Source organism: Vulpes vulpes, chromosome 2 (assembly GCF_048418805.1).
Source record: "Vulpes vulpes isolate BD-2025 chromosome 2, VulVul3, whole genome shotgun sequence".
Taxonomy (NCBI): domain Eukaryota; kingdom Metazoa; phylum Chordata; class Mammalia; order Carnivora; family Canidae; genus Vulpes; species Vulpes vulpes.
The window spans coordinates 138,440,065-138,461,782 of record NC_132781.1 but is presented as its reverse complement, the minus strand read 5'-3'; the positions used below and the strand labels follow the sequence as shown (position 1 = coordinate 138,461,782).

Genomic DNA, 21,718 nt, shown 5'->3' with positions numbered 1-21,718 from the left:
ATCAAAGTTAAGGTTTTTGGTTCCATGGAAGGCACCACAGGCAATGTTAGCGGGAATGGGACAGGGTGGGGGGAAGGTGTTTGCAATACCTGAAACCAGGGATCAACATCTAGAAACCTGCAGATCAAAACAAGGATACTTCCTTAAAAGAGAAAAATGGGCTGAGGTTTTAAAAGGCCATTTTAGAGAAGGAAATATCTAGACATAACAAATTAGTCCATGAAGACACATTTAAAATCATCAGTGATCACAGCATTGCATGGTAAGATGACAGTGGGACCTCACTGTATGAAACTGGCATAGGGTAGGATGGGAAGCTGGATAATGTCAACTGCTGGCTGGGGGAGGGGCGAGGGTACTAGGCTCTCTCAGGCATTGTGGAAGTTGGGTAGATTATACATTTCATGGCCTGGAGAAAACAGGGTGCTGCCGCTCATTTAGCAATCCTCCTCCTGTTTTTTTGCCCCAGAAGAACACTCTTACAGGTCTAGAAGGGACACGGCCAATGATATGTGTGGCGTTATCTGTAGTGGAAAAGAGGGAGTTGGTAGGAAAGGGGGTGGGGGGGCCCATCACTGGGAGAATAGAGTGGATCCCTATCTTGGACACACTGCAATATGGATGGATCTGAAAACACAGTTCTTAGTGAAAATACAAGAAACAGAGGAGGCATTAACACAATATGTACACAAGTTAAAAACAACAGCATGCAGAATGGTGCTCACTTTGGAAAAAAACAATGGCCCAGAATAGGTGCCTATGACGGTCAGAGAATGGAATTGGGTATAGGGATAAAAGGGAACAAATAGGGGGATCCCTGGGTGGCGCAGTGGTTTGGCGCCTGCCTTTGGCCCAGGGCGCGATCCTGGAGACCCGGGATCGAATCCCACGTCGGGCTCCCAGTGCATGGAGCCTGCTTCTCTCTCTGCCTCTCTCTGTCTCTCTCTCTCTCTCTCTCTCTCTCTCTCTCTCTGTGACTATCATGAATAAATTAAAAAATTAAAAAAAAAAGGGAACAAATAAATACACAAAAGAAGTGAGACCAGTCTGACATGCGACCTGTTTACCTTTCCCCCCCTCCTTGCTCACTATCACCCCAAACAACTTCCCCAGAGGTAATCGCAGGACACACTGCCCCGTGACCTTTCCCTCGGTTTTATTTATCCTTCATGCTTTATTTCTCGTGACTGAGTAATATTCCCACCAGAATTTAAAATCATTATTTATTATTGAGAATTGAGGTGATTGCTATGTCTCCCCCAGGAGCAGCAAATGTCCAACCTTGTCAGGATGGTGTTTCTGCCGACACGTCCCACCCCCCCACTCCCCCTCAGGGCTGCTTTACAACTTTCAAGGCCCCTCCCTCCAATAACAAAAAAGTAAAAGTATATTTTTTCACTGCATTGGTACAAAGACCAATATAATTCAGGGTGGGCTCAAAATTATATACTTGTGATTAGTCTATTCATTTTTTCTTCTGAATTTGAAAGATTAAAACTAATTTTCATGGGCCACTAACGCTCTGGATGAGTTTTCCCTGTTTTGTGAGTCGTAGATGAAATCAGAAGCCCAGCCTGGGCTAGAATCCAAGACTCAGTTAGGTAGTTGGGTATTATCTACCATGATAAGCGGACACACCAGGTCCCACACTGGTTTCCATCTGTCTTGATGAGGGCCACACAGACCATGCATGCGGTAGAGGCAGTGGTGGCCTGGTAAATGCTTCACTGGGGGGAAAAGTCCTGGCGTATAACATTGGCCAATTTTATTTCTTTTCTTTTTTTTTAAGTAGGCTCTACACTGGGTGTAGAGTCCAACCTAGGGCTTGAACTCACAACCCTGAGATCAAGACCCAAGCTGAGATCAAGAGTTGGACCCCTAACCGACCAAGCCACCCAGGCACCCCAACATTTGCCAATTTTAAACGATTGGCATGACATCACTGAAGAGAAGGTGGGAAGAAATTCAGAGTAGCTTATCATTATGTGACATTTCCGTTATACAGATACAGTAGTAGGAAATAACTTCAAGAATATACATGCTAGTGAAATGTAGTAAAATAATTAAAAAGTAATGAGTTTTAATTACCTCCACTTCTAATATAATCTATTTATTTATAAGGGTTTTTTAAAGATTTAATTTATTTATTCATGAGAGACACAGAGAGGCAGAGACACAAGCAGAGGGAGAGGCAGGCTCCCTGTGGGGAGCCCAGTGCAGGACTCAATCCCAGGACCCCGGGATCATGACCTGAGCTGAAGGCAGATGCTCAACCACTGAGCCAACCACGTGTCCTTATTTATAAGTTTCTATAATTTAATGTGCAATCGTGGCTGTTTGTCAACTGGCTTGCAAACATTTCTGAAATTTTAACAATCAGCTCTTGCAAGTTGGCACAAACTGGCTCCAGCCTCTCACTTGCTGAAGGACCTACCACACATAGTCTTCTGGGCCCAGATCTAGACAGCAACAGAAGACTGCATTTCCCAGAAGCCTCCTCTCCCAGACCCTGCACTCGGCTTGGAAAGCTGTTTCCATGGAGACGGGCTAACAGATGGCCCAGACAGTCCTCAGAGGGGTGAGGAGTGAGCAGAGGCCCTGAGGTAGCTGGTGGTGGGGTAAGAAGTAGGGTGGTGATGGGAAGAGGGCTTTTTCTGCTGAGGGGCTTCCAGGCCTGATATTTCTGGGGAAGCTGTGTGTGTGTGTGTGTGTGTGTGTGTGTGTGTGTGTGTGTGTGTAGGTTGCTGGTTGCTGCCAAGGCGGGGTGCAGAAAAGGGCCTGTGGGGTGGGGAGGTCCTCTGGGCAGGGACTGCCCTCCCTAAACCAGGCTGTACCTGAAGGGGCAGCCTGGTGTGGGAAATTAGTATAACAGGTTCTGGCTCAGTTCCACCTCTCATGTTCTGTGACCTTGGGCTTGGGGCCCATCTCAGTGCCTGTCATAGTTGTAACCCCCTGCTGCTCACAGACACCTTGGCTTTCTCCCCACTTCCTTTTTTACTTACCTCTCCCCCACCCCACCCCACCCCACCCCTGTCCCATCCCTTCTAGGGCTTCCCAACTTTATCGGGAAGTAGATCCTGGTAGGTCCTAAGGTGTATGGTTTCCAGAGCCAGAAATATACGGCTCAAACCCCAGACTGCTACTTATTAGCTCTGTGACTGTAGCCACTGCACTTAACGTCTCTAGGTCTCAATTTTCTCATCTGCAAAGTGGGTACTGAAGGAGCGTCTACCTCTCAGAGTCTGTAAGGAAAGAACTCAATTCAGTGCCCTATCTCCTCTGCTTCTCCTTTACTTCTCCTAAGGGACACTTTGCCCCCCACACCTCTGGTCACCAAATGTGTGGGGGTTTCTCCCCACACCAATCAGTTCTCTGCGACCTCTGTCCTGCGGGCTGACACAGGGCTTGACCTGGAGAGCACAGGCTATGTCACCCCCCACATACTTGTCCAGGTGCCTGGTGGCAGCCTGCCCATGCCTTCTCTGTGCCTCGGCTCCAAGTCTGGTGATGTTACCTTTCTTTCCTTCCTCTTTACTCTAATCCCTATGGCATTAGCATCACTTGCCATAAAGAGAAGATACTGTTGAATAAGTAAAATAAATAAAACTGCATTAGTACCTTTGGGCCACCTGCTCAGCCCTGACAATAGCTTCCACGCTGCGACCTGCTCTGTCTCTGTCTTATAGGGAGATCTGCAAACGGTGGAAAAGTGTCACAGATGTGCTGGCACCAAGTAAGACTTTCTTTCTCCTTGATGGAGGGGAAGTTGAGGGGGGCTCGCTTCCCGCCCCCAACCCCTCCCGGAGACACAGGCCACCTTGGTGACTAAAGTGGGCCACCTTTGGTGCGTTCACCCCTCCCACAGAGACTCAGGCTCAGGACAGCCAGAGGCCGCCCGGGATGGAGGTCCTGAAGGAGAAAGTGGAGGAGGAGGCGGCGGCAACCGAGCAGGCAGAGGTGGCCGAGCGGGGCGAGAAGCTGCTGAGGCCCCTGGACGCGCGGAGGGAGGAAGCCCCCATGACGCAGGAGATGCTCCGAGACCTGGAGAAGAAGCTGTCGGAGATTGAGATCGTCGTCCCGGAGCAGCCCTTGTGCGTGTTGGGGCTTCGGGCCAGACAGAAATAGCGGCTCCAGGGTTGGGAGGTGGGAGCCGATGCAGAGGGAAGCAGATATGAGGGCTCTGCTTTCCATCCGCCTGGTCCAGGTCCCCTCTCTGCCCCTCGTGAGCTGTGTGACCCTGGGCAAGTCACTCAGCCTCTCTGTGCCTCAGTTCCCTTCTCTGTTTAAAAGTGCACATGATAATAATGATACCCCTCTGGGCAGTTGTGAGGATTACATGAGGAAGGGCTAGCGCCAGCTAGGGTGCCAGCCCAGGTGCCAGGGAGCCACCTGTCTTGTGGGCATAGGACCTTCACGAAGGACTCAATCGACATCTCCAAGCTACCCCTCTCCTACCAAAGCAACACGCTCAAGGAGGAACACCTGCTGCAAGTGGCAGACAACTTCTCTCGTCAGTACAGCCACCTGTGCCCAGACCGCGTGCCCCTCTTCCTGCACCCACTGAACGAGTGCGAAGTGCCCGTAAGGCCGGGTGGTAGAGGGTAGGACAGAGGCTGGAGGGCAGAGGGCAGAGGGAGGTGAGCCAAAGCCTGCGGGTCAGAGCTTATATCTGGGCACAGCATAAACTCAAATGCCAGCATGCCCCAGAAGGCTCCATGTGACTCACCCCAGGGGCCTGTGGTGACCTGGAGACCCATGCCCATCTAAGGGGCCACGGATAACCAGCGCCCCACACAGGGCCTTGGCTTTGGGGGAGGGCTGGCCTCCCCTGGTGGAAGTCCTTCTTGGGGCCTGTGGTCTCTCCCCTTGCAGAAGTTTGTGAGCACAACCATCCGGCCCACGCTGATGCCCTACCCTGAGCTCTACAACTGGGACAGCTGTGCCCAGTTTGTATCAGACTTCCTCTCCATGGTGCCCCTGCCTGACCCCCTCAAGCCAGTAAGTGCCACCCCAGGCTGCATCCTTTGGCCCATGAGGCTGAGGATGGGAAGCCAGGGAGCAGGAGACTCAGGGAGGTTCAGGCCACGGCCCATAGTCTATCTGATCTGAGTCCCTCAGAGACCACCCCACCCAGGGGGTGGGAGTGGGGGTGGGGAAATGGGCTCAGAGAGGATGGCCACTTGCCTGAGGTCACATAGCAAGGCTGGTCTCCTGGCTCCACCTCTTTGTCTCCTTTGCCTCCTTCTGCCTTCAGAGTGTTCCTTTCAAGACAGGAGATGGGGAAAGGGGGGGGAGGGCCCCGCTGCCTGTGACCCCCGGCCCCATCTTTGGGCTTCTGTTCAGTTTAATTTGTTTCCCAACTGAGAATGGAGGGAACGAGGGAGAAAGGGATAGGTACACAATGGAGAACTAAGGAAGGGAAGAGAAGGAAAGATCAGAAGAGAAGGTGAGAACTTTGGAAGAAAACCATTAAATGACCAATCAGAGAGCATTAGACCAGAAGCTTCCATAGTCCAGGGGTCTTTCCCATCAGGAAGTCCACAGCCACTTAAAATTATAGGCAAATGTGGATTGTACTTTATATACATGGGCCATGGTCCCATCCCATTCTTAGCAGTCTCCCTAACCTGACAAAGTGGGGGAGCCCAGGTCAGGGGTGGGGATCCAGCCTGCGCCTTAGCCCTAGTGCCCAGCTGCTGGCCAGTGGGGGGACAGGTAGGGGGCTGTGGCACCGACAGTGCTGACCAACCCTCTGTGGCCAGCCCTCGCACCTATACTCCTCCACCACGGTGCTCAAGCACCAGAAGGGGAACTGCTTTGACTTCAGCACGCTGCTCTGCTCCATGCTCATCGGCGCTGGCTATGACGCCTACTGCATCAACGGCTACGGCTCGCAGGACTTATGCCACATGGACCTGACTCGGGACGTGTGTCCACTCACCATGAAGCACAAGGAGGTAGGTGCAGCTTGGGCTGCCATAGGCATCCTGCAAGATGCACCCTCCTTAACGCAGTGCGTCCCCGTGGCTCCCGGCCCTGCCAGCCACCCCTGAGCAGCTGTCAGCTGCCCTGTCCTTCATTCCAGCCACTGTGGGTCTGTCCCCGGCATCTAGGCACACACAGCCCAGTTCTCCAACCCACTCTCCCCTTTCCCTGTTGTAACTCACTTTCAGGTACTGTTCCCCATGGGCTGAGTTTTGTGACTGCTGCATGGTTTCTTAGTCTCCCCCAGATTTACACTACGCATTTGTTAAAAATCCACCTAACCGCTTTCTAGTTAAGGAAAAAACAAACGGACATTTTGTTTGCTGTTTTTCCCCCTCCACCCTCCAACACAAAAGACACCCCTCTTTAAAAAAAAGAAAAGATGGGATCCCTGGGTGGCGCAGCGGTTTGGCGCCTGCCTTTGGCCCAGGGCGCGATCCTGGAGACCAGGGATCGAATCCCACATCAGGCTCCCGGTGCATGGAGCCTGCTTCTTCCTCCGCCTGTGTCTCTGCCTCTCTCTCTCTCTCTGTGACTATCATAAATAAATAAATAAATAAATAAATAAAAATTGAAAAAAAAAACGATTTTTTTTATTAGAGAGAGAAGAGGGGCAGAGGGAGAGAGAGAAGCAGACCTCCCGCTGAGCACAGAGCCTGATGATGCAGGGCTCCAACCCAGGACTCTGAGATCATGACCTGAGCTGAAACCAAGAGTCAGATGCTTAACTGAGCCATCCAGGTGCCCCTCAAATGGCCTCTTTTTAACAGCAAAGAATTGTTACCAACCCTCTCCTCTGGCAGGTGGTGGGTGTGTTTTTCTACCAGTTGACTGGCCCCAAATGGCTAGAGGCTGCTGTGGACATAAGAAACACTCCTTTTAAAAAATAATATTTAGGGGCAGCCCAGGTGACTCAGTGGTTTAGCACCGCCGTCAGCCCAGGGCGTGATCCTGGAGACCTGGGATTGAGTCCCACGTCAGGCTCTCTGCATAGAGACTGCTTCTCCCTCTGCCGGTGTCTCTGCCTCTCTCTCCATCTCTGTGACTCTCATGAATAAATAAATATTTTTTTATATTTTATTTATTTATTCATGAGAGACACAGAGAGAGAGGCGGAGACATAGGCAGGGGGATTTGATCCCAGGACCCCAGGATCACGACCTGAGCCAAAGGCAGACACTCATCCACTGAGCCACCCAGGGCCCCAAGAAACTTTCTTAAATAAACGTAATTTTAGGAATCAAAAAGTATCTTTTGCATTTGCAGCCACAGTGCAGACAGACAATGCTGTTTGTGAACTGGACTCTGTGATTAGAGTCAAGCTCCTATGGGTGTCCACAGCCCAGGGCAGGTGATCCAGGGGCCTGGGGTGTCCTGATGCCCATGCACCTGTGTCACACCTGTGAGACAGGTGCTTGAGAGGTGGAAGTCACCAGGTGGGAGTCTTGCTCACTCAGGCCCGCCTTCCCCAGAAATATGAAACAAAAGCCTCATTGCTTTTGGCTCCACCATCCTGTGAGCTCACACATGGGGCTCTTACCTCAGCTCAAATCCTAATAGTTAAAATGATATAATAGGCACTAGAGGAAGAGAATTTTCAGGCTTATATACTACTTTCATGTCCATTGACTCGGTTGCTGCTCACAATAGCGCTGTGTGGTGGGTATTTTCACTCCTATTTTACAGACGAGTATATAGAGATGAACAGTGAGATGGGGCAATGTGTACAAAGCCATGTGGCTGGTAAATGGAACCTCGGGGGCTGAGGCCCCACCTGGCTGACTCCAAGCTGCCCCCGTGACATCTGCAGCCTCTACGATGTTCTGTCCTGGACACTTTTCTTGCCTCCTAGCATACATTCTTTCACACATGCATGCACACACAGGCTTTCTTCTCCCTCCTAGCCTAGCAAACTCTAAGTCAGCATGTGAAACCCTCCAATGACAGAGGCTGGGCAATCCAGCTCCCGACGACACACCGGATCTCGGTCAGATCCAGATGGTAGGCAGGGCCATGGGGAACGGAGTGGGGAAGATCACATCTCCGGACCTCTGCTGTGCCTGGCACCTCTCGGGGTGGTTGCCTGTCTTTGGTTCCGAGAACAAGCCCTGGGCAGAAGGCTTATACTATTTCCATCCCATTCTACTGAAGGCCCTGAAGTCAGGGAAGCGGGAGCCTCCTGCACTGGGGCCTGAGAGCCCGAGGTAAGGGGGTGGGTACCTCCAGGAGCAGATGTGACCTCCTGGTCTGAGTGGCGGGTGATGCAGGGCCACTGATCCTTCTCTCGTTGGGTGACAGATGGTTCGGGAGGAAGAAAAGGTACCATCTAAGAAGTACGCCATTAAACCACCCAGGGACCTGAGCAGCAGGTTCGAGCAGGAGCAGGAGATGAAGAAGCAGGAGGAGATGAAAGGGCAGGAGGAGAAGCAGCGGAGGGAGGAGGAAGCACGGCTCCTGGTGGGTCCGCACCCTCAGCCCCACCTCAGCTCTCCAGGAGAGGCTGCTAGCAACTGACAACTGACAGGTCGGGGAGGGGATGTGTTCACGACCCCGGTCCACGTCCCCTCCGCCACACCCTGCCATCCCCCACCTCTGCCCAGCCACGTGGGGACCTCTTACTGGTGGTCAGCCAGCTTCTGTGGTGGATTCCTAATGTCGAGAGCTCTGCTGCCTGAGGCCACCCGTTCATTCTACGCTGGCTCTGATGTTCTCCTGGTTCCAGACTCTTTTCCTAAAGATCTACTTGCACAAACTCCCCATCCTCCCATCCATCCTCCCAGCTCTCCATCCACCCATCCATTCCGCATACACTCCCCTCCCATCCTTCCAGCTCTGCATCCTCCCAGCTCCATCGTCCCATCCATTCTCCCAGTTCTCCTTCCATCTATCCATACTCTCATCTCCCCCCTCCCTCCCTCCCACAGTTTTCCTCCCTCCCTCCCCTTTCCTTCCATGTAGTATTTACTGAGCATCTCTTCTGGTCCAGGCTCTGTGGATGTACCAGTAAACATGACACAGTCACCCTTCTTCCAGAGGGAAGCAGACAAGGGAGACACACCCTTACCTTTCTTTGGATGAAATCTCATCCAGAATCACAATACAGAAAAGCCAGTAAATCCCAGATATTCTAGGGCTCCAAAGGGCTCAGTTTTTAAACTACAGATAAACTCAGATTCTCCCATTTTACTGATCAGAAAACAGGCTCAGAAGTGGGGTGATGTCCTCAAGGTCATGCAGCTACCCAAAGCTGTACTCTGGACCAGAACTCAGCTCTCTCACTGGTTCCCCAGCTCTGGAGAGATGTTTGGGCCCCTGACACCCCCTTTCCCACCCATTGGCCCATGGTCACACAGCTTTCCTGTGCAGGAGGTGGAGAAAGCAAAGATCGACCCTCTGCATGGCCTAAGGGTGCACTCCTGGGTCGTGGTGCTGTCAGGGAAGCGTGAGGTACCCGAGAGCTTTTTCATTGACCCATTCACGGCACGCAGCTACAGCACCCAGGATGACCACTTCCTAGGCATTGAGAGCCTCTGGAACCATAAGAACTACTGGATCAATATGCAGGACTGTTGGAACGGCTGCAAGGTGCTGGGCCCAAGGTGGGGTGGGTGTGATGGGCACAGTTGGGGGTGGGGAGGGGGATGCCCTGTGGGGCGAGCTGGCTGCCACAGAGCTCCAGACTTTTCCCATTGCTGAGTCCCCATAGCCCACTCCTTTTCCACAAATATCCATTTTAATATGATTACTTTCTCTCTTTTGATGTGTGTATCCTGACAAAATGTGGATTGTTAATTTGTAGGAATGATTTTTTAAAAACAATGTATTGAAGTGCAATATACAGGCAGAAAAGTGTACTCATCCTAAGTGTACAGTTCAGTGAATTCCCATATATTTATATATGTATATACACACATATGTGTGTCAGTGTGTGTACATAATATATTAAACTCAGTACCATTATATACATTAAAAATACATGTGCACATTTCGGAGAGGGTCATAACTGGACACAGAGGACTTTCTGGAGTGTGGGCAATGTTTTATTTCTTGATCTGGATTTATGAAAATTTATTGAGCTGTACACCTGAGCTCAGGTAGGCTGGATGAAAAGAAGGTGGCAGCCCCACTCCACAGAGAAGAAATTCCCATCTGCCTCCTCTGCTCCTCTGTGAAATTCCACGCTGGCCTGCCTTGTTCCCTCTCCCTGGCATGAGTAAAAACCATAAGATAGCCCTTTCTCAAACCCACCATCTCCCTCTCCCATAAAATCCTCTGGCTTGCCTCTGCTCCAAACCCTGCCTGGGACGCTCCCCTGTCAGTGCAGGATAACCTCCACATCCAGGCTGGTCCCAGGCCAGGGAGTCCCAAATCTCACAGGGCCAATAGCAGGATTTTTTTCACAGGGAGACTGGACAATGGGGTGGGCCTCAGTTTCCCTGTTGAAAGGAGGAGGGGTGTGGACTCTCATAGGCTGTCTGGAACTGACCTTCTGCCCCTCTGAGACCCTGGCCAGGCCTCTCCTCTACACTGGTACAGCTGTTCCCCACCACCCTGTGGAACAGGAGGGGGTTGCGCTGGCTGTGGAATGTGCTCAGCTCATCCTTCCCCTATCAGGACTTGATCTTTGACCTGGGAGACCCTGTGAGGTGGGAGTACCTGCTCTTGGGGACTGATAAATCTCACCTGTCCTTGACTGAGGAAGAGGATGATGGGATGAATGACGATGACGATGTGGAGAACCTGGTGGGTCTTAGCAGCATGGGGCTGGGTGGTGGGATGCGGGATTTATACCCTGTCTTGCCTCAGGCCAACCTGACCAACGTCCTCACCTTGTGTATGTGAATTGAGTGGGGTTGGGGCAGGGGGAGATGGGCCAGATAGACCAGTTATAGGTTCTCCAAAGCAGAGGGGCCTGGACCATGCTCTCATTTTACAGATGGGCAAATTAAGACCCAGACAGGTTCACTGACCTACCCAGGACCCCCCAGTGGGGTAGGGAAGGGCTGGGACCTGCATCTGGGTCCCCTGTCCCACATACAGTCCACCCTGGTCAGCGGTTGCCTTGTTTCTATAAAGAGCCATATCCCCTGCAGTAGGGGTGACAAGACTCTGACCTCATTTGCAGGCCTTCCTGCATGGCCACTATGATCCCCCTCACGTGCTTCCAGGCCCTTCTTGTCTGTCATATCAGCCCTCCATTGGCCAGGGGCCTTCCCCATGGCATCAGCATCCCTTCTCCCACATCCTCTGTGAGGGCCTATGCCTGGGGGTCAGGCACCTAAAGTCCTTAACTCTTGGCTGAGACACTCTGGGCAAACTTCCCAATTATGGAGAGTTTCAATCTCATCATCTGTATGTAAAATGAGGGTGGGGGAATGGGATCAGTTACAGCCACAGTAATAGTATTAGGGGTAGCAGGTGGCTAGAGCTGCCATAACAAGTACCACCCACCAAGGGGCTTAAACCAAAGAAGTTAATTTTCTCCCAGTTCTGAAAGCTGGAGGTCCAAAATCCAGGTGTCAGCATGTTGGCTTCTTCTTAGGCCCCTCTCCTCGGCATGTGTCCTCACGTGGTCCTTCTGTACATGTGTCTTAATCTACTCCTCAAGCAAGGACACCAGTCACACTGGATTATGGCCCACCCTAGTGTCCTCACTTTAACTTAACTACCTCTTGAAAGATTCTGTCTCCAAATATAGTCACCTTCTGAGGTCCTGGGGGTTTAGGACATGATTAGGGAGAGACAATTAAGCCCATCACACTCAGTAACACTGCCATGGCCCTAAGTGCCAGCAGGCCCTAAGTGCCTGCATGACCCAGCAGGCACTTAGCCTGAATTAGCAGGTGCTTAACCTGAATTAACTAACTTGTCCAAGTCTTTACAACCACCTGGTGAGGCCGGTGTTAGTATTATCATTTATGATTATCATCATCCCGTTTTACAGATGGGAAGACTGACACGGAGGTGGGGGAAAGTAATTTACCCAAATGTCAATGGCCAGTGAGTGGCAGAGCTGGGGCTTGAACCTGAGATCTGACTGTCTGGCTCCCAAGGCTGGGATCTGAACAGTGACTCTGTTCTACCTCCTTTGGACTGCTTGGGGGTAAAATTAGACCAGTGTTAGGAGGAGCTTGGCATGGCATCCTCATCTCTGGAGATCAGCCAGCCTCCCTGGCAGTATGTCTCGGGGCACAGGCGCCCCCTGCTGGCCCCCAGACGTGGACAGATAAGCTGACGAGGGACCAGGTGTGACCAGTGTTTGGGGGCAGTTTTAAATGGAGGAAAATCTTTCTGTAGTTACCTAGCTTGAGGACCATTTGTGTAAACCAGGCCTTATTTTACAGATGAGGAATCTAAGGCTCAAAAAGGCAGAGTAGGACAGTAGCGAGGCAGTGTATCAAGTGGTTCATATACATTCTACATGTAATCCTCCCATGGAGTCCAGGTAACAGGATGCAGGCTCAGAGCAGTTGAGGGACTTACTTGCCCAGGACCCCTAGCTGATGTGGGCTGGAGGGCCACCCGACTCCAGAAGCCCCTCTCTTAGGAAGGATCTGGCTGTCCTGGTGCCCATGCCGACCGACCAGGTGTTGGGCATGCAGGGCAAGGGATTGCCATCCTGGTCAGGTGGGTCAAGGGGCTCCTGAGCTGCCTCCTCTTCTTCTTTACCTGGGGTCATGCCAGGTCAGAACTGCCCCTGACCTCTGGCACCCCTGGGGGAGCTAGCAGCCACTGTGGCTTGGCCCTGGGGGGGCAAGACAGAGGCTCTGCCTCTAGCTTCCGCTCCAAGGCCCAGCCCTGACCAGAGCCTGCCCCCTCCCCACCTCTCCCAACAGGGCAAGGAGGATGAGGATAAGAGTTTCGACATGCCACCCTCATGGGTGGAGCAGATTGAGATCTCCCCAGAAGGTACATGCACATTTGTGTTCCTTGCCTCCCCAGGACCAGTTAGTGGGGGAGCCAGTGAAGGCTGCCCCAGCCCCTCATTTCCACCTCTCCTGCCTTCTGCTGTGCCCTGATGCACCCTGCTCTGACCAGTGACTCTGTTCTATCTACTTCTCGTCACATGCACTCAGCTCTGTGGCTGGGGGCCTGACACCAGTCTGGTGTATGGGGGAGGAGGGAAGGGGTGCCGGGTTAACCTGTGCTGGGTGATGGAGTGTGGATAATAAAGGATGGAGGAGAGGGATCCCTGGGTGGCTCAGCGGTTTGGCACCTGCCTTCGGTCCAGGGTGTGATCCTGGAGTCCCGGGATCAAGTCCCACATCAGGTTCCCTGCATGGAGTCTGCTTCTCCCTCTGCCTGTGTCTCTGCCTCTCTCTCTCTCTCTCTCTCAGTCTGTGTCTCTCATGAATAAATAAATAAAATATTTTTTTAAATAAATAATAAATAAATAAATAAAGGATGGAGGACCAGGACGTGGTTGTTGCCCTCCCCCACCCCCCTGCCAGGAGGAGGCCAAACAGCATAGTACCCAGATGGCAGAGGGGAGCAGAGGCATCAGGACCAGGGAGGAGCAGCTCCCCAGGGAGGAGTAGGCAGAGAAAGCAGCAGGGAAAGGCCACTTGTGAGCCACGCCAACATCTACTGGCTGTTGAGGTTCCTGTCTGGGAGGCCTAGACCCACACGGAGGGCATAGGCTATTCCAACAGTGGGAAGGGCTAGAGAGGGCATCATGGGAACCAGGGGAGGAGCTCCCAGCCCAGCTGCCCGCTTGGGGACTGGGAGAAGGTGGGCAGGAAGGGCTTCCAAGAGGAGGAGGAGTCTGAGCTGGGTTTTAAGGGATCAGAAGCCAGCCCAGTAAGGGCAGGAGGGGATGGTGATTCTCGCAGAGAGACCTGCACGGGCAGAGGCCTGGCAGCGAGTGAGTGGTGAGTGAGCTCCTGTGGTCAGGCTCAAAGCTGAGAACTCCTCCAGGGCAGGAGCTACCCTGGTGACTACTTCCCTCTGTCTCCCTGGAGTGGACTTGGGGCCTGGAGGAGTTTAGCACAGTGACCAGATGAGTGGCTGAGTGGGGTTGGCCCTCTAGTGCCCCAATCTGGGGAGGCGGGACCCCAGCCCACTCTGTGTCTGCAGCGTTCGAGACCCGCTGCCCCAGTGGGAAGAAGGTGATCCAGTACAAGAGGGCCAAGCTGGAGAAGTGGGCCCCATATCTCAACAGCAATGGCCTCGTGTGCCGCCTCACCACCTACGAGGACTTGGAGTGTAAGGCGGGCAGCCCCGGCCGCGAGGGCAGGAGAGCTGGGTTCCCCAGTGGGCTATGTGACCTTGGGCACGTCCCTGCCAGGCACTTGTTGTGCGTGTGGGCCCCCGCTGACCTGTGTGCCGGGAAGGGTGGGACAGAGGCTGGGGGAGCCAGCCTGGCTGTGGCAAGCACTGATCGTGCCCCGCAGGTACCAAGACTTTGGAGATAAAGGAGTGGTACCAGAACCGGGAGGATATGCTAGAGCTAAAACACATCAACAAGAGCACAGGTCTGAATATCGACTACTTCAAGCCAGGCCATCCCCAGGCTCTGCGTGGTGAGTGGAACCTGCTGCCGATCCCAGTGGGAGCCCAGGGTATGACAAGCAACATAAGCCCCCACCCCTGCCTCCCTAAGCAAACCAATGTGCAGGAGGCCAGGGGAAGTGCAGAAAATGTGACAAATGTCCCTCCAGGAAAGTCAAAACCAGGGCCACGTGCCCATTCTGTGCTTAGGGCTGGGCACATGCTGAAGGCCACCTTTCTAAGGGGTCAGGACACAGAGCAACAAAACTAACAAATGCCCCCACAAGGGCGATGCGGAGGGCAGGGGTGTGGTCATGAGCCCAAGAGGCAGGGAAGTGAGGGAAGGATGTGTCTTGAAAGAATCAACAGCCCTAACCAAGGACACAGAGAAGAAAAGCCTAGTGTCATTATATATCCTTTAAAAATGATCAAACTCACTTGATGGCTGAAATGAAAGAAAAAGAAGGAAGGAAGGAAGGAAGGAAGGAAGGAAGGAAGGAAGGAAGGAGCCGTTTTACAAGCCTCATGTTGCGAAGATGACAAAATGGTCCTACCAGTGTGTAAGCAAAGCAGCAGACAGTTGCTCCCTGTCACGGCTCATAGGACAGCAAACTGGCTCAACTTTTCTAGAAAGTAGTTGGGCAAAATAATAATAGCTTTAAAATACATACGCTTTTCGACCAGCTGTGCTACCTCTGAGAATTTGTCCTGAGCAAATACTGGGCAAGAACTAAAGAATGTACACCACAGATGTTCACCATGCTGTTGTTTCTAATGACAAAAAGGTGAGAAACAACCTGAACACCCAGCAGTGGGGCATTGGTTCCATAAGTCCTGCTCATCCGCGAGCATCCATGGACATGCCTTCTCCCTGGGGCCCGGGCCCGGGTTCTCAAGCCAGGGGCCCGCACTCCTGGTCTCACCCTGCTGCCTTCCCGGCCCCCGCCTCCCACCACAGCGCACTCGTACGTGTCTATGCAACCCGAGATGGACCGGGTCATGGAGTTTTACGAGACAGCCCGTGTGGACGGCCTGGTAAAGCGGGAGGAGACGCCCAGCTCGATGACGGAGCACTACCGAGGACGGTCTGACTTCCTCTCCTACCGCCACGTGGATTTTGGGCCCAGGGTGAAGAAGTTGTCTCTGAACAGCGCAGAGTCAAACCCCCGGCCGATGGTGGTGAGCTGTCGTTGGGGCAGGGCACAGGGCGCCCACTCTCTGCGGCAGCGCTGGAGCCACACCTTTCAGGAGGGGGCACCTCCTGGTTATAAAGCGGGAGAGATTGTGCCCCCTGCCACTGTGCCATACGTGCACACGAGAACGGTGGCTCTCAGATATTACTGTGTCAGTGTCCATAGGCTTGGTTCTTGGGAGTCTTTTCTAACCTATTTGAGATGTGTGTGTGAGTGAAGGTAGGACCCCTGTATCGCTCACCTCACATTAAATTGGCCCTTTTCCCTCCACATCCCTGCAAATGACCTGGCAGCTGTGGTTAATGGCTGTCTACCCAAGGAGCTCTTCCCAGCAGGAAGGGATGTGTAGTGATAAAGCAGGGTGCCTGGCGAGGTGGTGAGCTCCCTATCTCTGGAGGTGAGCAAATAGAACCCTGTGTGGGGAGAGAAGAAATGCCGCAGCATCAGGGCTGAGGTGGCCCGGCTGAGGACCCACGGGGCCCTGGGGAGCCATCGGCGGCAGGAAGGGCTGCTCCATGGAAGGTCCCCCAAGACCCCAGAGCCCGGGGTCCCTGAGCGTCCTGTACTTCTGCCCCCGGGGGCACACACAGAAATCCCCTTCCCACCAGAAAATCACAGAGCGGTTCTCCCGCAACCCCAAGAAGCCTGCGGACGAGGACGTGGCAGAGCGCGCATTTCTGATCCAGGAGGAGCGCATCCAGCTGCGCTACCACTGCCGGGACGACCACATCACGGCCTCCAAGCGCGAGTTCCTGCGGCGCACGGAGGTGGACAGCAAGGGCAACAAGATCATCATGACGCCCGACATGTGTATCAGCTTTGAGGTGGGCCTGGGGCACTGCGGTGGCCAGGGCTCGGCGGGGATGGCCCCGGGACCCTCTGGGTCGCCCGCACCCTGGGGAACCTGGGACCCTAACTCATGGTTCCCAGCTGGGAACTTTATCTCCGCCCCTTGGGAAACTCAGGAGCTCCCATCTGGGGACCCTTGTCTCTGCTGCTCCTCTGAAAATCTTCCCCCTTTCCCACCAAGAAAGACAACCCAACAGGCCAAGACTTGTCCTTACTGACCCTTCCCCCCAGTCCTGGAGAGAGCCGACCCCAGATCCCGGGGCCAACACTGGAATGGGAGAAGGTCTCACCACCTCTACAGAGCCGGCTTCCCTCGTTGAAATCCTCACCCTCCTGGCACAACCTTAGTCTGAGCCTCCAGCTTGTCTTCTTTTATTATCTGTGTTTTTATAGATGAAGAGACTGAGGTCCAGAGAGGTTAAGCCAGTTGCTTATGGTCACACAGCTAGAAAATGGTGGGGGAAGATCTGAACCCAAGCAGTCTGGCTCCAGAGTCTGCCCACCACCTTAGCGGCTGCTGCCTCTCCTTGTCACTGTGCTTGTTGTCGTCCCAGGTGGAGCCCATGGAGCACACCAAGAAGCTTCTGTACCAGTACGAGGCCATGATGAAGCTGAGGAATGAGGAGAAGTTGTCCAGACATCAGGCCTGGGAGTCAGAGCTAGAGGTGGTCCCATCAGAGTGTGGGCAGGTGGGAGGTGGCAGGAGTGGAGAGTGTCTTAACCTTGCCCTCCCCTACTTCCCAATTCAGGTGCTGGAGATCCTGAAGCTTCAAGAGGAGGAGGACGACGCGCACACACTGGCCATCTCCATCTATGACACCAAGCGCAACGAGAAGAGCAAAGAGTATCGGGAGGCCATGGTGAGCCTTGTTCCCTGGCCCAGGCCCTGGCGTTTCCTGTACACACCCACCACCAACAACAACCAGGCCTCCAAGGTGGTGAGGATGATTAGGGAGGCTGCTGGAGGCTCTTTATAGGGGATGACATTATTGACATCATTGTGGTCATCCTTGCTGTGGAGCTGGCCATTTCTAGGATGAACTCCAAAGAGCATGCAGGATCCAGACCAGGTCTCCCCCCATCTCCAGGGGCTATGGCCAAGCTGTAGAGGCCTCTACTGCATGGAGAAAGAAGGAAAATCATGTACCCACCTCCACTCAGGGCTCTCCCCAAGGTCAGGACCTGGGCCCGCAGCCCCAGTGAGCCACCTCTGGCCACAGCAGCTCAGGACATTCGGGTTACACCCTCAGGGCTACAAGGTCCAGCTGGGGTTTCAAGGCAGCTTTGAATCCCCTACATCAACCAAGTGAGGACTTCTAAAAATAGTTAGGGGTTGGTGAGGCAGAACAGGGCATCAGATCCCAGGGACGGATGGGTTTCAGATCCCAGGGATGGATGTTGACCCCCACATCCCCAGCCTCACTGGCCCCCTATCTGCCAATATAGGCCATAAGGCCCCGGGTAAGAAAGGAAGGGAGTTACCAGCAGTTTTCAACTTAACGTTACTCTAACCACCATTTATTACCATTTATTGAGCAAGCATCTGCTGAGCGTTAGCTGCCTGAACTCATGTTTGATGGAGTTGGCTATGAGGGACAGCACATAGTTCCTCTCAGATGTCTCAGTCACAGAGGTGCCAGGCACCTGGATGAGGTGACCCAGCTGACCACCTCCCCCACCGGCCCCGCCAACACTGCCCACAGGAGCGCGTGATGCATGAGGAGCACCTGCGGCAGGTGGAAGCCCAGCTGGACTACCTGGCCCCATTCCTGGCCCAGCTCCCACCGGGAAACAAGCTGACACGCTGGCAAGCCATGTGTATCAAGGACGAGTGCCTCAGTGACTTCAAGCAGCGCCTCATCGACAAGGCCAACCTCATCCAAGCCTGTTTTGAGAAGGTGTGGCCAGAGTCCGGGCAGGGGAGGGAACCTCGGTGTCCACATCCAGAAAATGGACCTGGGGCTATCAGCTCACCGTCTCTGATACAATTGTGAGGGACCAGTGAGGGAAAGAGTCTATCAGTGCTTGGAGTTTCCAAAAGACTGAGTTGTCCTTCCTTGTTCTTGTTTATTGGGTGGAAGGGTGGATGGAGGGGTGGATGGGGTGGATGTGTGGATGTAAGAGGGGTGCGTTATACCACTCCTAGTCCTTGCCTCGTTTCTTCCCGCTACATACCATGTAGTTTCCATGCATTACACCATTTAATCTTCACAACATGCTCTATGGTGTGTGCCAGGGGTATACGATGCCCTTCATTTTCTGACACGCTCTGAAAATGTTGGAAACTTGTTCACAAGTCTGTCTTGGCAGTGAGCTCTGCTCCTCATGGACAGGGCATCCCTCTATAAAAGTCCCCGCTGACTCCCACGCAAGACATTTTGTGGACCCCGCCTCTGCCTTCTGTGGGTGGTGGCGGCAGGGCCAGCCCTCATGAAGCTGTCCGAGAGTCAGCCCTAATCCACCCCCCTGCTCTCTCCTCCTTGCACCTGCAGGAGACCCAGGAGCTGCAGAAGAAGCAGCAGTGGTACCAGGAGAACCAGGTGACCCTGACGGCCGAGGACGAAGACTGGTACCTGAGTTACTGCTCTCAGGCCATGTTCCGCATCCGCATCCTAGAGCAGCGGCTCAACCGGTGAGTGGCGGGGGAGCTGGAGAGGACCCTCGGGAGGCTGGGGCAGAGCTTTGTGGGCCCTCACCATCTCCTGTTCCTCCCTCTGATCTCAGGCACAAGGAGCTGGCCCCGCTGAAATACCTGGCTCTGGAGGAAAAGCTCCACAAGGACCCCCGCCTGGTGGAGTTCCTGAAAGTCTTTGTTTGATGCCCCTCATGGGGCCTCTGCCAAAGCTACCAGAGCAAGAAACCTCCCCCACAGCCTGGCCACCAGGCTTCCTACTCCCAGCAAATGATCACCCCCTCGGGCATCCAACCTCACTGCCACACCACCTCCCTGCACCCCAGTCTGCTCCTGCTCCTCATGACTTTCCGCTAAATAAACATACTTTTCATTTGCCGCTTATGCCTCATGTTTCACAAATTTCAGTGAAACTTGGATACATTTTCTCCTTCCCTTCTTTATAGCCTGAGATCACCCCCACCCCACCCACCTTGGCCACTTCCCTCATTTATTTTCTCTCCTTCTTTCCACTGGAATGTTGAGTCTTTGTGGCACCACTGCAGATGGTCCCACAGACACCTTCAAACAACTGGGAAGATCTCAACCTGGCTACGGTGGTCCAGCTGATGGGAGTGGCAAGGCCAAGGTGCAAGCTCCAGAACTCGGGGGCTCCCCCATCAGACTGCAAAGGATAGCATCCCAGCTCTGCTTCCTACCAGCCACTATTGAGCTATCTGTGACATGGGATGGCATTGTTGTTGTCTTAAGACTTGTAAAGCAGAGGACCAGAGGTGGCACATAGAAAGCACTCAGTGTTAGTTGTTTTGTTTTTTTAAGATTTTATTTATTTATTCATGAGAGACAGAGAGGGGGGGGTGCAGAGGGAGAAGCAGGTTCCCTGTGAGGAGCCTGATGCAGGACTCGATCAAGGATCCCGGGATCATGGCCTGAGCTGAAGGCAGATGCTCAATCGCTGAGCCACCCAAGCGTCCCTCAATGTTAGTTTTTAAACTGGCCCAAAACACATGAAAGTGATAAATTCTTCAGTCATCAGGGATATGAAATGCCACCTACTAGTATGCATAAAATAAGTAGGAGTCGGGAGGATGAGAAGCAACTGGGCCTCTCAAATAGCTTTCCCAGTGGAAGGGTCAACCTGTACAACCACTTCGGAAAACTGGTGGTATCTAGGCAAACTAAACTTTAGCTCAACAATTCTGCTCCTAGGTTCTGCTCCACCCCCACCACCCCCATCCATCTACTCATCCATCCATCCAATGAACAAGAACGATGAACAACTCAACCAAGATGCACATTGTGTCCACTAAAAAGCATGTACCAGAATGTTCATGGCATCAGTATTAATATTAGTACCAAGCTGTAAACGACCAAAATGCAATAGAGACATAAATTGTGGTCTTGGGACATTTTTGGTTGTCTTAACTAGCATGAGAGTGCTACTGGCATCTGGTATGCTGCTAAACATCCCACAATGCACAGGACAGCTCTCTGCAATAAAGAATGAATGAATGATCTAGCCTAAAATATCAGTGATAGGTTATGAAATTCTACTTAGGCTCGGTGAACACAAATGAACTATAACCATAGGAAATAACACAGAAGATTCTTCATATACAATATCAGAAGATTCCAGATATAAAAAAGTACATGTTGCAGGATTCCATTTATATGGAAAAAAATCAGGCAAACTAATCGATGGTATCAAAACAGGCATCCCTCTTGGGGTATAAGGGAGCACCATGGGGGCTTCTGGGATGCTGGGAACATTCTTCTAGACATGAGCATGTTCAGTTTGTGAAAACTCACTTTTTACATTTACAGTACAGTAGCCCTTTGGGGTATGTGTATTATACTTCAATGCAAAGGGTTTTAAAATGCTGATCCTGAATCCAGTCAAGTTTTAACTTCCATTTAACAAAAAATTCAGAAAGAAACAAGGTAAGCGACACTAGCAGGAAACAGTGAGACGAAATCCTAATATAGGGCAGCCTACAAGGTAAAAGACCTGATCAATCTCTTCAAAAAGATCAATGCCATTAAAAAAAAAAATAGGGAATTGAAATAGAATGAGCTTAAAAGAGCCAAGTGTTGTGAATCCTGTTTGTCTCTTAGGGAAAAAAAAGAAAGCTTTACATAACTTTTGAGGATGATCAGGGAAATCTGGATGTCAGAGAATTCTGTTTCTTTGGTGTGGTGATACGACGGCTGTGTGGGACAAGGGCCTCATTCTTAGAGGTACGTGCTCAGTATTTCGCGTCGTTTGGGGGTAAAATGTCTTGATGTTTACAACTTCCAAACTGCTCAGAGGAAACACCTACACGGGCAAAGCAAATAAGGAGAAGCATTAACAAGTGCTGGATTGTACTATTAAACGATTATACATGGTCGTAGAATTCTTTACAATTTTTCCTCTAAGGGGCTTTTCACAATAATAAAAAGTTGAGGGGAAACACAGTTTGATCGGACTTCACACCGAGCCAGTGGTCTTTCGGTAGCTCCCACCGACCTCTCTCGACCCACTCCCGAAAAGCGCATCACGAGGGGCGCACCCCTCTCCGGCGCAGGC

General features: G+C 52.5%; 1 protein-coding gene across 2 annotated transcripts; it reads left to right on the top strand.

The window, feature by feature from the left end:
• Positions 1 to 2,530: 2,530 nt before the first annotated feature.
• Positions 2,531 to 19,528, top strand: DRC7 (dynein regulatory complex subunit 7). Of its 2 annotated transcripts, none has more exons than XM_026011818.2 (19): positions 2,531 to 2,603; positions 3,687 to 3,733; positions 3,866 to 4,091; positions 4,407 to 4,581; positions 4,873 to 4,998; positions 5,763 to 5,957; positions 8,284 to 8,442; positions 9,352 to 9,570; positions 10,600 to 10,728; positions 12,822 to 12,894; positions 14,062 to 14,190; positions 14,379 to 14,507; positions 15,434 to 15,654; positions 16,277 to 16,492; positions 17,072 to 17,182; positions 17,267 to 17,377; positions 18,221 to 18,415; positions 19,010 to 19,149; positions 19,242 to 19,528. In XM_026011818.2, exons 3-19 carry the CDS (start codon positions 3,901 to 3,903, stop codon positions 19,333 to 19,335), a joined length of 2,613 nt encoding a protein of 870 aa, XP_025867603.1. In that variant the 5' UTR covers positions 2,531 to 2,603; positions 3,687 to 3,733; positions 3,866 to 3,900; the 3' UTR covers positions 19,336 to 19,528. The 2 variants fall into 2 exon arrangements, with proteins under 2 accessions (XP_025867603.1, XP_025867602.1); XM_026011817.2 differs by having other exon boundaries at positions 2,539 to 2,618.
• Positions 19,529 to 21,718: the final 2,190 nt, after the last annotated feature.